The sequence below is a fragment of the Cryptotermes secundus genome, unplaced genomic scaffold (assembly GCF_002891405.2).
Source record: "Cryptotermes secundus unplaced genomic scaffold, Csec_1.0 scaffold2129, whole genome shotgun sequence".
In the NCBI taxonomy this organism is placed as follows: Eukaryota; Metazoa; Arthropoda; class Insecta; order Blattodea; family Kalotermitidae; genus Cryptotermes; species Cryptotermes secundus.
Window position 1 is genome coordinate 35,864 of NW_019726284.1, and position 19,616 is coordinate 55,479.

A 19,616-nucleotide genomic window follows, 5' to 3' on the forward strand; every position below is an offset into this window, starting at 1 on the left:
CAGTTGTGAGCGTAAGTAAAATGAGACTGTAAAGACAAGTGAAAGTGTAACCAGTGACATGAATTGAACTTCGATTCGCGAACTTTTAACAATTAAATTAGAATAATAATTTTAACCTGTGTTTTATAAAAAGAACTCGATATATTAGTGAGCGTAAATCTGGATAAGATACAGGGTCAAATGAGTGAAAAGTGAATGTGACCACGTGTAATTATACAGCCATGTTCATACACCTGAGGATGACCTCTTGAAGTCGAAACATGTAGTGATAATAAAAAACGTGTTGGGTAGTCAGTAAATTCACTCTACTATTAATTAAACACACAACAGGATGCAAGAAACTATTAAAATTGAAGCTGCTTGCTTGTTTGGCTTCCTTCTCAACCCTGAAGATGGTGGCAGCATGTTCCTTCAACATGTCACTGAACATGTACAAGACTACAGTGTTGAATCCCAAGATAGTACTCATTTTATACTTCTTCTGATAACCAATGAAATGCATGCTTTGCTACTGATCTTGTTGTAAAGATAGTTTATTATGCATGCATGACATCCCACCATATTTAAAAAAAATTTTGTATTTTTGTTTATTAAAATTGCTTTGCAGTATTACATCATAATATATATATTTTTTGTTGTTACTCAGCATCTCTCTTCAGTTTTGATATCTTGTACTGTTCACCCAAGAAACAATCACTAAGGGAGGGATACTGTACTATAATATTGCTGGCTTGCAAGTCTTAAACAAGGGGAATAACGATGAAATTAAGACTACATTCTTTCACTGAAGCTCTGAATAAAACTATTTTATATTCTGCCCAAATAAAAATCATACCCTTCCCTCCAACAAAAAATTCCCTTGTTGCAAGTATCAGCTAGCCACCAATTCCCTCCCATCCCCCACAAGAGGATACAATTTTGTTGCAGAATAAAATTGAAATTTTTTGTATAATAATCTGACCTTCCAGTCATTGTTAATGTCTCTTTGCCAATCAGTCCACAAATTTCCTTTGTAATGTCTTAAGAAAACAAATGAGTATAATAAATTAATTTAACAACACTAACAATTGCTTCTTCCTCCCTTACACAAAGAGGACATTCATCAATATCAATAATTTATACAGAAAAAGTAGATGTTAAACATGTGAAAGGGCAAGCCAGTGTGTCCATACTGTCATTTCCTTGCATAATTCAGATCAAAACGCTATGTACTTTCCATCCTTAGTCATTTCTTTCAAGTGGGCCATTATAAATATTTTACAAACTCTCTGAAGCTGTAATTCCCATCAAACCGACTCAAGGGGGTTTAAATAACATTGAAATATGCACAGTGCTGCAATTAAAGGTAAAAGTACAAATGAGGGATTACTGCATTTTATATCAATAATGAACGACTGTCACAACCCCTTGCTATTTTCAAATTGAAGGGTTGGAAGTAACAGAGGCTACTTTACAAAGAAAAAAAAATCATCACATCTCTATAATCATGTAGTCACATGCCTTCAAAAACTGCACCAATATTTGTAAGACTTCAACAATACAACAAGAGTATATATCAATCTGGGAAATATTAAGACTGCCTACAGCTAATGTCTCCCTCTTCCTCAAAGTGCGTGACATGCAGTGTAATGTTGCAACCTAGCAGTCTGGCCACAACTGTCACTTATAAAACAACAATTTTCAGGCCAAAACATCATTCTGGCATGCAGATGAGCTTTTTTTTTTATGATATGGATGGGTATTCAGTAATTTAAGACTCTTGCACTTTGAAAGCCAGGTCCACTGCAATTAAGCTGTACAAAAATTCCAAACTGACGAATGCACAAGCATGTGCAAGATCTGCAAACTGACATCACAGCTACCAATAATGGACTGCACTTCACCTTTTATCTGACATGTTCTTTAGTGCTGAAAACAATGTACCTCAAATCCCACCAATTTCCAACATCAAGAAACCACCTTTCTCTACACAGAGGACAAGAGAGAGATAACGAGTTTACACTATTTCAAGAAATCAGTTTCTGTACCAATTTGGAATTACTGACAAATTATCCTGCACACAATTACATATTACAGAAACACACTCAACAGTAGGCAGAAGGTACTATTCAATGTAAGACAGAACGGATGGAACCAAATATTATGACAGGAGTATTCCAGACTTGCAAAAATGCACCTGAATGAGGATAGTAGGAGCTTAGGTTGTGGCAAGGCCTCTTTACAAATACTGGTGCTTGTTAGATGTCACCGCCCACCTCCCTGCTGTCTGTTGCTACTAGCCTGCTGCCTGCCTACCCCCAAACCACTCCATCTACCAAAAGGTATATCCTCCATCAGTGCCTCCGGTAAGGAATGAACCCTTTTTTTGAGTGAGTGCAACATTGTGACCTGCCATGGCTGCCAACTGTGCAGCATTTGCTGGAACACCAGGTGGAGCTGGTGGCAGTACTGGCTGTGCAATGCCATCAAATCGTGCTCCAGCTTCAAAACCATTCTGGGGAAAAACACAATCATTCACAATTAGTACACATTGCAGAACACATGTATATCACATCCATTTCAATTAAGAGCAGGAATGTCAGTTTTGATAATTAATTTTAACATCTGAAACAAATGAATGAAACATAAGTTGTGTAGAATATACCTAGATATGTGTACAAATGGATTTATTTGGTATGGCTGTTCATTACACATATAATGTATTTGGTTTTTAATGTTGAAAATATGTATTTTATTTATGTATAACTGAGTCACGCTCTGTTATTGGAAATGACATTGAACATGACCCCAATTCTTGGATTATTGTCTAAACCCACTTTTCTACCGACTGATGGCTAATTAGATGTTATCCAACAATGCAAGTCGCTACACATTTTCTTCTGTGTTGCATAACTCCATGAAATGAGAACAGTTCCTTCTGATTTCTGTACACTACTTGTTATTATTCCAAACATCATAATACAGCAGATTAATAACTGAAGGATTTGGTAGTCATTCTGTGAATATGACAAATCCAAGTGTCAGCACCATATGACATTTTCAAAGGGCACAATAATATAAATGTAAAAAATGCTTATTTTTAACATTCAAAATGAAACGTATTGTGGTGTATTGGCTCTATGCAGGAACTGTTGAGCCACAGAGGCCTCAGGGCATGCGCACAACATGAGAGTTGTGGACTGTATCGGTGCGTTGCTAGGCGACAACTCTGTCAACCCTTGGATTGCGCAACAGGAAGTGCAAGTGATGTCACATACCCCACTCATCCCGTAACTATGCAACACTCTGTAAACACCCCTCCCCGCTAGGCTGTGACGTCATGTAACAGGCGAGTCCGTGCAGAGACTATTGCTAGGCAGTCTGTAAACACGAAGTTACGCAACAGTGGTAGCTATCATGTAACTGTTTTCTGTGTTGTCAGTGCGGGAGCTACACATGTCAATGTTGAACGAGAGAGAGGGCCAGTTACTAGTGTTAAGAGCAGTATTCAGTATGAGTTGAAGTCCAGCAGCTACAAGTTGTGTTGCATCGAGTGAATGGAAGTGACTAAAGCAGAAGAAGTAACTGTGATATTGCAGATGGCAGTAACTGTGAAATTGTGAATTGTGTGTCAGAGCAAGCGTTCAATAAATTCACTAGATCCAAGAACAGCGTGAAGTTATGTGTCGTGTCACTACAGCAACATGTGACAATTTAGTGTCAGAACATGACAGTATCTTTCAATGCAAACAATTCACCAAACCAAATAAATCTGTTTATACATATACTAAGGTATGTAGGATGTGAGGTTCTTATGACAGTGGTTATGAAGTGTTCTGTCTTCTTGGATATGATATCATGTAGTCCACTGAAAAGTCAACCAGTGTCACCTTCATCTTCAGAGTTGAAGAATAAGCCAAGCAAGAAACAGGCATGAAGCAGGCAGCAAGCAGCTCTGCTATATTACATAACATTATATTCCAGAAGATAGGATTCTTCATGTTTAGATACCTTCTTTATAACTTGTATGAGTTTCACTGAAATTACCAAAATACAACACCTCACACAAAGATAAGGAATATTATGTAACAATCTAAATATGGTTTCATAACTGCCACTGTGGTTCCCTGTGACAAAGAAAATTCTGAAGGGCAATACATTCCATTCCTTTTGGAAATAATGCTATTATTGGTTTTCTTGCTCTTCTTTAACTTCAGTAAATGAAGAGATATTCAATTTTGAAAGAAACTGCATATGCACACCACTAGAAGCCCCTACACAGACCATCAGTTGAAAAGCCAGTATCACCACAGTCTGCAAAGTCAGCAAAGCCTGCACCATAGCATCATATTGCTATTACTTCCTGTAACAGTAATTTCTTAATTTGTTTAGTGGGGGGTGGAGTTCAACTGGGTCCACTCGGCACGGTGGCCACTGACTGGCCTATTGTAGCCTGCCCGGGGTGTTTATGATTGAGAATTTGGTGGAATGAAGATTGGCAGGGGAAACTGAAGTACTCGGAGAAAACCCGCCCCAGTGCCACTCTGTCCACCACAAATCCCACTTGACCAGACACGGGATCAAACCCGGGCCACCACGGTGGGAAGCCAGCAACTAACCGCTTGAGCTATGGTGCAGCCTCCTGTAACAACTCTGCCACAACATTGCAAGTACACTACCAACAACATTTACACCATCTTTAGAAACCCATTGTGACTGATTAAGGAGTGATCTGGCAGTTCATCTTTTGGTCATTACAATAATCACTTGCATTACATATAAGACAATGATACGCTTATCACTAAACTGAATGGCATAATTATGTCTTACCTTATTCATAAAATATTACAGTTAGATTTACTTTAGAGTCTACATGCACAAATATACAGGCATGCACACTTGCATGCATATGTACAAATGGACGTGAAGGTGGGGGGGAAGGGACAAAAGTTTCTTCTGCAAAACATTCCTACATTTGGAAAGCATATAATAGTGACAGGTCAGCACTTACAGGAACCATGATTGTGGGCCTCAGCTGGGCAGGCTGCATGCCTGGATATGAGTATGCTGCTGCAAGAGATGGATAATATGCCTGCATGGGACTATATGCAGCAGCTGCTGCAGGATAGCCCAGATATCCTGGGTAACCTTGAGCTGCATACATCTGTGCTGCTGCGCTCTGTGCATACATCTGCAAGCATAAAATTCAAATCTATAATTGACTGTACTGGTATTTAATGCAAGAAACTGAATATCACACGTGAGAGGGTAACACTACTGCCTCATACTTTGGATTACCAGGTTCACATCTTGGTCCACAGATAGCCATCATGACTGAAGGTTTTGATGTTTTCCTCAGCCCCACTAGAATGCCAGGTTAGAATCTAACATTATGCCATGGTCACATACTTCCACATTCTTTGCAATTCATTATTCACTACTACCCTGCCATTCAATGTTATGTATGTGAATTACTGAAAATGTCATTAAACAAACCAAGACCAAATAAAATTACTGCACCTGTGGTTAAGCTACAGAAGTTAACTGTAACTGTTTCATGTCAAAATACAATCTTTCTTACTCTTTGACTCTATGGTCCTCTTAAGGGTCTTGAATTTCTTTACAACAGATGTTGACTCTTCTGTTATTTGCTTTTTTTGTCTCCACCTCCAAATACAGCCTAGTTGTTACAAATCATACATACACCATTTTACATTCACCCCCTACATTAAATTTTGTGGTCCCAGGCCAAAATAAACAGAGTGGGAAAGTACAAGTTAGTTGGCTCTCTGATCCATGATGCCTACAAAACTATACAAATATGTTTTGGTCTTCCTTCCATCAACTTAATGATGAAATATGTTGGCTACAAGACCAGATTGAGTCAAGGTAAAAATTTAAGGGAGTTTTAGGCATAAAATACGTTTTTAACATTAACTTATAGATTTATTTATAATATAGGATAATTTAGCTGTTAAAATTTATCACTTATATCTGTAAGTGCTGGTATTCACAGACTCTCAGCTTGTCAGTACTTCAAATCCAAGTTAGCCACAAGTCTATCTTAATTGAACTGAACTGAATTTAATTTATTTACATTCTATAAATCCTAAGTAGGTTAGTACCTTTGGATACAGAACAAGTCAAAAGGTTACATACATAAGTACAGGCAATTTTAGCTTAAAAATTAATATAACTTAATTTTACATCATTCTCTATTTACATTGAAGTATTCATCTAAAGAGTAGAAGGAATGAGCATGTAGATAATTCTTTAACTCTGATTTAAACTTTTTAGTATCATTGCCCAAGTTTTTAATACTTTGTGGCAGATTGTTGAACACTTTTATGCCAGTAAAGTAGACTCCTTTTTGATATACTGATAAAGTTGATGAGGGTAGGTGGAAGTTATATTTTTGTCTAGTATTCATGTTATAGACATCAGAATTTAATTTGAATTTATCTTTGTTGTAAACAACAAATAAGAGAAGCGATAATATGTATTGCGATTGAAGAGGTAGAATTTTTAATTTCTTAAATAATTCTCTACATGAATCTCTACTTCTACATCCTGTAATGATTCTAATTATATTCTTTTGTATTTTAAAAATTATTACACTATGTGAAGAGTTCCCCCAAAATATTAATCCATAGTTCATAATAGAATGAAAGTAGGCATGGTAAACCATCTTCAATGTTTCCTGTGACATAAAAGGCTTAATTGATCTCATCGCATAGCAAGCTGCATTTAATTTAGGTATAATTTGTTCAATATGTATTTTCCAAGACAGTGTACTGTCTACATGTATTCCAAGGAATTTTGTATCAAGTACTTTACAGATTAATTTGTTGGCATAACTGATGTCCAGATCAATTTGGTGGTTGTTTTTAGTTGTGAATGATATGTAATGGGTTTTATCAAAATTTAATGAGAGTAAATTGGCTTCGAACCATCTGTTTAAGGCTTCAAATACAATATTTATGTCATTTTTAAAGTTTTCAAATTTAGAGTTCTTAAATATTATACTAGTGTCATCTGCATATAGAATTGGTTTAGATTTATTGTTGATGGTTTTAGATAGATCATTTATGTAGAGAAGAAAAAGTAAGGGACCTAAAATTGATCCTTGTGGAACACCGTGCTTTATAATTCCCCAGTTTGAAAATGCATTATGACTGGAGTTTTTATTATTTATTTCAACTCTTTGATACCTGTTTTTGAGGTATGATTTGATCCATTCATTAGCTTTGCCAGTTATTCCATAGAAATTTAATTTCGATAGTAAGATATCATGATTAACACAATCGAAAGCTTTTGCTAGATCACAGAAAATCCCTCCCACAATTAATCTGTCATTGAGAGCACTTAAAATATCGTTAGTTAGTTCATAGGTTGCTTTTTCTGTTGTTAGGTCTCTCCTAAATCCAAATTGCTCTTTGACTAATATGTTGTTAGAATTTAAGTGTTCAAGTAGTCTATTATACATAACTTTTTCAAAGACTTTTGAGAATGAAGTCAATATGGATATTGGTCTGTAATTAGAGATGCATTTTCTCTCTCCTTTTTTAAAAAGTGGTTTCATTACAGTATATTTTAAGCGTTGAGGAAAAGTACCTGATGATAAAGATTTATTACATAGATGATTCAAGGGTGAACTGATGTAAACAGAGCTTGCTTTAAGTAATTTGGTAGAGATTTCATCATATCCATGTGAATTTTTGGGCTTAAGGGATTTAATAATGTTTTCAATTTCCTTCCTTGTTGAGAATTTGAGATTGATATTTGGAAATGAATTGTTAAAGGCACGAGACAGATAGTATATTGGATTATTATTATTATTATTATTGGAATATGTTTTCTCAGCTAACGAAAGGAAATATTCATTAAATGCACTTGCGACAGCTTGTGGATTGTTAGGCAAACAGGCCCACCTGTTTGGCACCAACAAAGAAGACACAGAGTAGAATGAAGAAAGCCTTATTACTGGCCATTTCCTAGAAGACTGCATCAGGTGGGCATAAAATCTCATGCAGTGATAACAACATAGAATTATAAGCAGTGCTTACTGAATAATTTTCTCACGAAAGTACATTTACATTACTATCAGCAAATGGTTGAAATCTTTACATAACACTTCAGTGTAAGATTCTTTAAAATATTATTGAAATACATTTTATAATATTTGTATTTCTTATTCAGCAATATATAATCCATATTTATATTCTAGTGTTCTATATTTACTGTTATAGCCTTGAAGATGGGGAAAATACAACCCTTCTACCAGACTACGTGACGTCACATCCCTTAAGGTAGTAATATTACATATCAAAATTCTGTCCCTGTGGGAGGTGTGCTAATACAAAGCTTTATAACAACGTACCTGCTGATTCACTGCAGCAGCAGTAGCTGCAGCAGGGTGTGCCAAGGACTGGTCATATGTTGGGGGTGGACCCTGGGCTGCAGCAGCGGCAGCATAAAGCTGCGCCTGTGATGGAAATACTCCATACGGAGCACCGGCACCTGGCACTAACACACAAATACATATGAATTACATAACACTTTCATCTGGAGATCCAATTTAAAAACTGCATCCCTAATTGCTATAAGAAACAGTCACCAATGATTCTGGTGGACATGACGAGCCTCACATGGCTAAAAAATTCAGAAGACAAACTCTGTGGTCTTTTGTCCACAAGAGCACTATACCGACCAAGTGACCGCTGCATGTCAGCAGTGTTAATGCCAAATTTGCAGAAAGAGGGTGTCACTTGGTCAGCACAACGGATTCCCACGGCCATTAGTTATCTAGACCAGAGCCACTACTTTTCCACTGAAGTAGCTCCTCAATTATCCTCACAAGGCTGAGTGGACCCCATTCCAGACCCACTAGTTCTCAGAAAATCTGGTAGTGCTGGCAATCATACCCAGGGCCTCTGGATCTGTAGCCAGGAATTCTGACCACTACACCACAAAGGCGGTCCAGAAATTATATATGCTGTTTCTGAATTCTGCTAAATTTCACTCTAGAATGACAATCAATTTTATTTTTAGACACAACATGGCTTCACTAATACCAACAGCAAGCTGGTCATGACAAAAAATGAATGCATGCTGAAAATCAAACAAAAATGTAAGTCAATCACAACTCCAATTGCTGTTGTCAGATATCTGGTGACAAAAACCTGTAATGTTTGAAATAACAGCACTGAGTTTACTGTATAAGAATACTGAAAGAATGAAGAAAGCAAGCAATGAAGGAGGCTTCCTTGCAAACAGCAATAATGAATTTAGTATGTATCATGTTATATGTGGTTTTCCTCTGCATTTTGACTAAAATAACTCAGAATAGACACTGCAGCTTATATTTTCCTCTCCTATGTCAAATATAAGCTCATACTTATCTCTACATTCTTCTACCTCTAGAAATAGGATGTCATTAAGGGAAACTGTTCAATCACATGCAGAGTGTTAAAAGAAATTCAAATACATTTTTCTTGGCAAGAAAAGTATTTCTGTTAGCATAAAACATTTTTATCCTTTCCGTCTTTCTTCTGAAAATACCTATCTACATGCATGAAGTTAATGTCCCGTAGGCCACGCCATAGCTCAAGCGGTTAGTCGCTGGCTCCCCACTGCGGCGGCCCGCATTTGAGTCCAGGTCTGGTCAAGTGGGATTTGTGGCGGACAAAGTGGTGCTGGGGCAGGTTTTCTCCGAGTACTTCAGTTTCCCCTGCCAATCTTCATTCAACCAAATTCTCCATAATCATAATCACCCGGGGCAAGTACAACAGGCCAGTCAGTGGCCGATGTGCTGAGTGGACCCTGGATTCCCCCCCCCCCCCATCCGCTATAATGTCCCATAAATGTCAAAAGCTTTAGAAAACATGTAATTGTTCTGTCAAATAGAATCTACTGCACATGTGACCCTATCATGAAGCACTTAAATCTACACTGGAGTCAGAGAAAAAATTAACACAGCTGGTGTGAGTTCAAGTCAGCTATTTTGCTCCCCCATCCTACCTACACTGCACACTTCTCATCAGTCAACACCAACAACAAACTGAGAATGCAAACAGAGAGAAATCCTGGGAATGAAACAAAAGTGATAATACAAGTGATAACTGGTACTGGTGGGGAATGTGTTCATTCTTTCCTTGACCCAACATTATGTCACATTTTAACTGTTAACATACCACTCTTTATAAAATTTGGATCTCATAATACACCTTATTATGTTAACCATTTGTGCAGTAATAATGGTCCTCACTCATGCACTCTGAATGGCCAAAGAGCTATCCTACAACCCCATCACATTGGCCTTGTTGAAAAATATGAAAACTTGGTATTTATTTCTAAGGGATTATCAAACATTCAAACAATATGTAAAAAACTGTTGGGGAAATGTCTGGGCATTTAGAACTCAATGCTGAATACAAAATGGATCTTAGTGAAACTTCGTATATTACATGTGAGAAAATATGTGAAAGAATTTGAAAAACTGAAAAAGAAACAGTGAAAATGTTGTGGTGATGTGAACTGTACTAAACAAAGCACAAATATAATTTATTTAAAATGAATACAACTGAATGTTTATATCACAGAGGTCATAAGGTAGCCTGAATGGAGGTAGCAAGGAATGCATACAGACTCTTGGAGAGGAAAGCTCCCGGATAGTGGTCCCTTTGGAAGACTGATGAAAGGGTAGGAGTGTAACACTGAAATGGGTCAAAGAAATGTTGTGAAGATGTGAACTGAATTCAACTGACTCAGAAGTACATCAAATGGCAACACTGCCTTCAGTAGTGTTTCACCTTGAGGTTTTATTACCACTGTTAAGGTCACATATTCACTCTCTGATGTAACCCATATCAATTACACTGACATATGTGCGAAATAAAAACAATACCTTTAAACAGTATGCAAGACACCACATTTCAAAATGATCTACAAAAAGTGCTGTGTCTTTCACTTGTACTAACCACAAGACACACGTATAAGTTCTTGACAGCTACGAAAGAAGTGCTAAATAGACTAAATGTAAAGTAAAGGAAGGGAAAGCTATCCCTGTAATAGGCCTTGGAGGACCATAGGCTTGTGAGATGTTGAGGCTCACATTTTCTAGACAATCAACTCACAGATGGCGGCAAGGCTGTCAGCCTTACATGCCGGCCACCCTTTACCCCCAAGAATATTTAAAGAATATTACTGGTACTCATTTCTGTTAGAGCCTGAGTTGACCCCAGGGCCACAGCGCATCTGGAAGGGTTAGGTCAATTGAAAAAATCCAATGACCTCATCAGGACTTGAACCCGCAACCTTCCGGCTTGGCTTGTAGCATAGTGCCTCAACTAACTACGCTACTGCATGCCACAAATTGATTAAATGAGCTACAAGAAAGTTTAATGTGCCATATCTGATATTGAAACTTATAATTTTCGAACATAATCAGATGACTGTAGTTCTTCTGGACTATGAATGTTTTAGTCTCATTTTTGGCCTTTCAAGCAAGAGTGGTAGTAATGAACACACTCAACATCAGGGTAATGTTGCAGTTAGGTAACAGTATGTGAGAAATTTGCAGAACCTGAAGATGACTCATTTGAGGTCAAAACATGTTATATAAACATGCTATATAAATGTAAATAACAAAGTATTGTTGTGTTGACAATACAGTTATACATGTGCTGTTTCTGACTGCATTACTGGGGACTTTATTGTTCTAATAAACAATAGTGTTCATAACATCTGCTGACACATGTCATGACAATTGTTGATTTGTGTACCCAGTGTTCAAATTCAAGAGTAAAACATGAGACTGCTGATACTATGTAAAGGAACATTAATGCTTCACAGGAGTAATTCTTCTGCAGTAACTTCAGAGAAGCAATTTGTTCAAGAAGGGATGAATTCATTACCTGAACAAAAAGTTTCAATGTATATATAATTAAAGGCAAAATTGCTGTATATCATATTACACTCCTGGGGAGTAAATTACTATATCAGACAAGAGAGACAAAGCTTTACTTCAATAAACACTAACCCACTGAACAACCACACTACTGATGTTAATGGCACTGCTGAAGTACAAGAACTAGATGATAATATTATAAACATAGTCATCATATTTTGTGATATTTGTATATTCATACTATCACTGGTAGTACAATATTGTACTGCTTATTTATCTAATATGACCTTTCCACATCCTAAGGTATTTGGATTTTATGGAAATAAGAGATGAGTAATGAAAATGAAAAAAGAGCTTGTACTGACGCCTGAAACCTCTGAGAGTTCTTTGTCTTGGTTCTGCGTTTTGTTTGTTAACTGGGGGAGTTTTTCTTGTATATATGGTTGATATGTTCCTGTGGGAATGGAATGTTTGTTTTTTGATCTGTGACTCATTCTATATCCAATGGTTGTTTCCCAGCCTGTATCAGGATCTATTTTGAATTTGAAATAAATTGAATTCAATTTAATATGATGCTGCACACATTCTCTGAACCTTAACACTTCCCATGATGCAACTGTTTACTAAAATTTGTAAGTCCTGTCAACATATCCAGCCAAAATTTAAAATGTTTGTATGTCAGTCAAGTACACCACCTAGGATCATTCAAAAGGAGTAAAATAAAGAGTAATGTAAATAAATAGCAGATTGTAGAACACAATGTATATTATGCAGAGGCAGGAAAGTGCTAACAGAACATGAAGGAAACAACATGCAAGGGGAATCTCAAATGTAGTATACAACCTGGGAAAGCTTAACTGATTTACATTCAGTTTTAATTTGTTCCAAAGAAATTATGAACTGGTTGATGAATACAAGTATAAGAAAACATATATTTATTATAAATCTGGAAAATATTCCATCCATAATATAAGGGGTAAACACTTGATAAAGAATTGATATGTTAAAATAACTTAAATGTGTGATACAATAAGACTGTATGTACATGTGCATATGTGTACCCACATGCGCATGCACAGAGATTGAGTCTGCTGCATATGATTCCAGCTGGTCCAGTGACGAGACATGGAGATAATATGAGCTCCTCCTGTCAACCCCTTCTGCAGGTTTTCAGAACCATGGCAAAACAGTCAAGTCCACAGGTCAATAAACCACAAACAGAACACACCACGATCATAGCAGGCATCAGAACAGATCCTTGCCATTTCACATATATTCCTTGCACCATCAAAATACAGGGTCCGGCAAATCGACCTCCCATATTTGGAGAGGGCGCTGTGTGAGTTGTGGTGGGGATACGGCGGCGGAGGGGATATCAATCGATAGCGGTATAAGTGCCATTTGCAGTAGTCGCAATGGCGTGGCACGGTGAGCATCGTGCGTTTGTTGTGGAAGAGTATATTCGTAATGGTGAATCGGTGATTACTACTCAGCGAGCATTTCGCATTCGGTTCGAACTTGGGCGACATGGTCCTGTTCTGGATAGAAAAACTATTCATGTTTGGGTATCAAACTTTAGAGCAACAGGTTCTGCACTGAAAAAGAAATCGCCTGGCCGACCTCAGACCGTAACAACGCCGGAAAATGTGGCGCGTGTGAGAGCGTCCATCCAGCAATCTCCAAAGCGTTCAGCACTTAAACATGCAGCTGCCCTGGGATTGTCTGATAGGAGTGTAAGAAGAATCCTGCACAGAAATCTACACATGCACCCATACAAAATGATGGTTACCCAAGAATTAAGTGAGAGAGATTTTGAAACTCGCAAAGCTGCGTGTGAGGACATTCTTCAGAACATTCCCTCTGGCGCTGTTTTGATTTCATCTGATGAGGCCCACTTCCACTTGTCAGGTACTGTAAATAAACAAAATTTCCGCTACTGGTCAGCAGAAAACCCTCAGGAACTTCACCAACGACCACTTTACAGCCCTCGTATGACAGTTTGGTGCGCCGTTGCTGAATTTGGTGTGTGGGGTCCTTATTTTTTCGAGGAAAATGGGCTAACGGTATCAGTTACTTCGAATCGCTACTGTCACATGATCGAGACCTTCCTCCGACCTAAGTTAAACCAGTTTGTTGGGGACCATAAAGAGGGACAAGCCTGGTTCCAACAAGACGGAGCCACAGCTCACACTTCGCGGCGTTCTTTAGCAATTCTGAGAGAGTTGTTTCCTGGATGTCTTCTCTCTTTGCGAGGAGACATCGCCTGGCCCCCAAGGTCACCCGATTTATCACCTTGTGATTTTTTTCTTCAGGGACACTTAAAGGCGCAAGTGTACAAACATCGCCCCACAACCCTGCAAGCACTTAAGGAGGCAATCACCCAGGCAGTAGCTGCCATTCCACCGGAAATGACACGAAGAACTATGGACAACTTCCGGGAAAGGCTTTGTCAATGTGTGAACAATGGAGGACGCCATTTACCAGAAATAATTTTTAAAACCAAGTAATGTAAAATAGCATCATATTTGTTGTTCACAAATAAAAGTATTTTTTCTGTATCTTTCTTTGTTTGTTTGTAACTGCCTTTTGAAATACAAGAGGTCGATTTGCCGGACCCTGTATGTTTATATTCACATGCTTAAATTCCCTAATGAAAGAGCAGCAGACCTGAAACATCAAACCTGAAACTTTAAACCCAGTCTCTTGTACAAGGTATCCGAGGCTTTTAAACAGGAATGTTCAAGCCTATGATCAATTTCATCCTGTTTCTCTTCAGCCAGCACCCAGCATTTTGATTTGGCTGTCTCAAGTTTATGTATGATGTATAAATAGTCCCCACACCCCAACTTGGAACCCTAATATCCTGAAATTTATGCTGGAACCTTCCTCTTACTTCGTGGATACAATATGTGAACACTCATGCCATTCTGACAGACGTAACATAACTGGCTGACAGTTTATTAGAGTACCAAGGCCTTGAAATTATGGTCCACAGGCATTTAACACACAAGCTTCTTTCATGGTTATACTGGAGCACAGGTAATGAGAATGTGATACTGTCCCATCGATTATGCCATTTAGTTTGAATATGCATTGTTGCAACTTTAAACAAGTGGCATGAGCCCCTCCCACAGGACCAACTGAAGCATTTACAGCAGGCTCTAAGATAACCTCTCTGCATAACCAGAATCTAAAACATAACTGCCCAGGTACAACTGAAGAAACTCACCTCCATAGGCTCCAGGAGGAGGAGCAGGCACATAAGCTGCTGGTGGCTGACCGCCTACAGGGTAAGCTGAAACATAACACAGAGCTCATTGTTAGTGGTCATCAGATGGTGGCAGAACCCTAGCGAGTGGAAATGTAGACACAAGTTTACATGGCAGGTGGGGGGGGGAGACAGACAAACATTATAACGGAAGGTCAAGAGTGAACCATGAAATGTTGAAAAGCAGAAACAGTATGAGAAAAGACTGTGCACAGAGTGATTGTGATGCTCAGTACTGCCTTACATTGCAAGGCCTGGGACTTTAGCATTTCGATTATTCAAGCTACTTGTATTTTCATGACTGCAGATTGCACTACTCCAGAGCTGCATTTCTTTTCGATTACTGTTATCACAGTCTCTCATGCAACTTACTGAAACAGTTCTCAGCGGTGTTTAACAAAATTTATAGCATATAACTGATCACAAACTAAGTCACTTTACCTCACAACTTTGATATCAAACAATGTTGACAAATATCAACCTGTAGTTTACAGAAAAGATGATAATTCACAGGAGACTTAGGGTACAGTAACCGACTTCTACTACAAGCACTGAGCACCAAGAAGCAACACACTGAGACACATTACTGGTCGGAGAAGTGGCAAATGCCTCAATTGGGGAATGAAGACGACTATCAATTTCACAACAGACAAGAAAATTTAGAAGTCTCTGCCTCAACTGTGTCATATTCTGAGTCACTTCCAATAAAGGTCTGAAGGTTGATGGGGGAAAAATCAATTTTAGAAATCCACAACATTTCAACAATCATTGCACAACTGGTTCACCTTAAGTAAATGCTTTTGTTTATTTTTCTCACTATTAAAATTACTTAAATTAACTGATGTTGACACCAAACACATCTAGGTGCGACAAACACTTAAAAAATCTGCTTTCCAAACGCCTGCCAATTGGAACAGCCCACACGGAAAAAATTAAAAAATGTAATAAAAAATTGGAAACGGAGTAAATTTGATAAAATAAAATTTGGAACTGAATTTCTTTTTGCAGACCACACCACTAAATAAAATAAACCCAAGCCTTTGCAAAATTATGCATGCCTTGCTACAAAAATAATAACAAACTAAATATACAGATAAGACCAAACTACTATCATGCACTACTGCTGCACTGAACGCTCACACTGCCACACAAATCACTAGCTCAACCTGAGGCATCTGAACACTGCTGTGTGACAACAGAAATGTGAAGTAACGGAATGCATGCAAGTGTGCAATTGACACATGTTGACATCAGTTTGCACTAGCAGCAAAAACATTCAGGTTACCAGGGATCACAACAAAATCCTCATTCTTATCGCTGGAAACACTCGTCACTGATCTGTGCAACTGGTGCCAACTAATAACAACCCAGCAATGAATGACATTCCAAAGCTACATACCATTGCATTTGATTACCATCAGCCCAATCATTCAGTTCATATTCAACTGTGTTAACCAAAGCTTTTCCTTATTCTGTTTACATATTTTATTCAGCCATCTGTTCTAGAGCAATGAAAGAAAACAAAGCCCAAAATTCTACAGACTCAGCTGATGGGAATCTCATATATACAGTCCTTTAAGCAATGTTATTTGGTTCAACTCAACTCTATTGCAACCAACTACCTCTGAAGCACTGTTGCACCATCCTGGGGTTCTATGTTCCTTAACATCATAAAGGCAAAGCTGAAGTTGTCCCTGTGATTAATTTAACACCATGCCATGCAGACATATAAGGGAATGGAGCTACAGCTCCACATATTCTTAGCCTTGGCACTCAATGGAGGTGAGTGGTCAGCTCCACCACACCACAATTGCTTTACCACAGGGAAAGTACACCAATATCCACTGAATGGGGGGGGGGGGGCGGGAGCCCTACAGCCAGTCTAGATGCCATGGAGAAGTGAATAGTCTCTTACTCCGGTCAGGAACTGAACATTGATTCCTCAGTTGTCCAGCCTCTACCCTTGTCACTATACTGAGCTATCCAGTTCCTACATAACTATAAGTAACCAGGTGGCACAACTTTGCACTGAGAAAAGGGGAACACATGCAAAATTTAAGTACTTAATAAACAAAGCATGCTAGTGCAAGTCATCTGCCAGCATTCTTGGTGCATATCTGAAGACAACAGTTTATAGAACAGAGTCTGCTACTTCAACAGCACATCTCATTCTCAGTTTTCGTTTTGCACAAACAAATAAGATCTACTTTCTAACATGAAAGTATGAGGTATATCTTGTCAATATTAATACGAACACTGCGACAAATTTTATCATTTCTTACTGTTCCACTGTTTTGAATGATACTTTCAAGTCTTATATTTTAGTCCACGACCTTTAATTAGGGGCATGGTAATTACATACACTGCAAAGAAAACTGGATACAACATCAAAAAATGTTTGTAAGAAGCTTTTGTTTTTATCTGTCTGAGGAAAGGGGTAAGTTCCCAGGCTCTCTCATATAATATGCTGTCACTGCATGCTACAGACATGCAATAAAATTTAATAATACAAGCTGAGACAACCAAGTAGAACCTGTACAGAGCTTGCATGCAAGTCCTGGAATCTACCTTTTGGGAGGCTGACATATTTCAAAGATGGTACAAAACAAGAAGAAAATTGAATATAAGCAGATTCCAGGCTTCCTTTAATATAAAATTACCATACATGCTGTTATATTTAATTAACTGTATACTTAAAACACAAAGCATTATGAAAGCAATGGTGTACAAATATATACATATATATCAACATATATGTATATACATACATGCTAAATTCCAAAAACCACCAAAATATATGTGAAAAAAAAAATTACACATGCTCATAAGAATACTGCAAAAATCTGCAAAATTATATATAAGAACTGCCAATCATCACATGGAACGACCAACCAACCGCAAGTTACGTTAGTCACTGAAAACTGCTACGCAAATTGCCTGGCCATTAAATTAAAAAAAAAAAATAATTATATCATATGTAAAATGGCAGGAAAACTAGATTTAATGACTGCAAGGTACCATGTTTCTGCAAACATTACCAGGAACAGAGCGATCTTGCTTCAGATGTATCAGTCATTCCAGAACTCTGGTGTTCCTGCCAGTGGGCTTCGTAGCTGAGGATATGAGTGCCAAATAACACCACGGTGACATGTCATTTTAAAAAACCCATCAAAAAACTACCGTACAGCAAAATCAGTTGCAGAATGCAGGAACTGACAATCCCTCCACATAAGACAGATGTTAACTGACAACGCATATCACAAACTTTTGAAGCCAGAGTCCATGCTTCCCAGTTGTATTCCACTGTCAGTTCCTACTTTCTGCCCATGCAAAATTTCTCACATCATATTTCAGACGAGAAAAATAAATATAAGTAACAGACGTTTGCACGCACGCACTCCAATTTGCTACACTAAGGAGATATCTAGTGAAGGAGAATGATAAAGACAAGCAGCCAGCCAGTTCGGAATAACACGTAGAGGAAGAATACGTTTTGTGTTTAAATACGCTGCCACTTTTCTAGTACAGGCCAACGAGATTATCCCCGCCAAGAAACATCCACAACAGGAAAGCTGCAAGGAATAATTATACAATGTTTACCCTGGACAAAGTTTTTTTTTTAAATGTATTATTAGCTCTCTCTCTCTCTGTCAGCTGAGCCCCGCATCATGCCAAATTTGCCAAGTAGGCAAATGTGAATGGCTCTTTTAGTGCACGAGAGTATCCCTCTGAAATAAAAAGACAACAAAAAGCAGCACCAAAAGACATACGTTAAATCCTATTTCATCTGTAAGAATGCCTGGATCTTTGCTGTTAACAGACTAGCAATACTGGCTCTATCCACTTCTGGATAGAGCAATTATGGAGACAATGTATTAACTAGACATTATACCTTAAAGTATCACTTCACACTTAAATGTAAAACCATTAATTAATCAAAAATATGGAGGTACCCTTTATTCACTGCTGTCTCTGATAACACTTAAAATGCAAATATTACGTATGCAAGTTCTGAAAACCATTTGACAGGTTAAACCAAGAGGCCATTTTGTTTATCCAGAAGTATTGATTACCTCATCGTTACAAATTAAACATGCCTAAAAACGTCCCATATGTATTTAGCATTGCTAACTCTAAACCATATAGATAAAAAATGAAGCACAATAAATGAGATAAATGTATTTTGGCCAGCACTGTAGTAAGTCTGGACGTTAAGGAAACTATGAAAATAATACGGACAATAATGTCTACTTCTCTCCCCCCACATTAAAGGATCAACATACATGCGTACCATATAGTTTACCAACAAACCAAACATACCTTTCTTCTCGGACATTATGAGATATAATTAACAGTATACAGATTTAAATAGTACACAATACACTATCTTTCCCTTGCGACACTAAATGGATGCTCGAAAACTCGAAACACTAGCGCCTTGTCATTGATATCAAAGTAGTC

At 37.9% G+C, this 19,616-nt stretch overlaps 1 protein-coding gene across 1 annotated transcript; it reads right to left on the reverse strand.

Moving 5' to 3' along the window:
- Positions 1-569: 569 nt before the first annotated feature.
- LOC111864183 (DAZ-associated protein 2) lies at positions 570-19,616 on the reverse strand. The gene is made up of 5 exons (XM_023851246.2): positions 19,476-19,616; positions 15,117-15,182; positions 8,360-8,505; positions 4,991-5,170; positions 570-2,494 (listed from the first exon to the last, which is right to left on the reverse strand). The coding sequence occupies exons 1-5, from the start codon at positions 19,489-19,491 to the stop codon at positions 2,312-2,314; spliced, it is 591 nt and encodes a 196-aa protein (XP_023707014.1). The 5' UTR covers positions 19,492-19,616; the 3' UTR covers positions 570-2,311.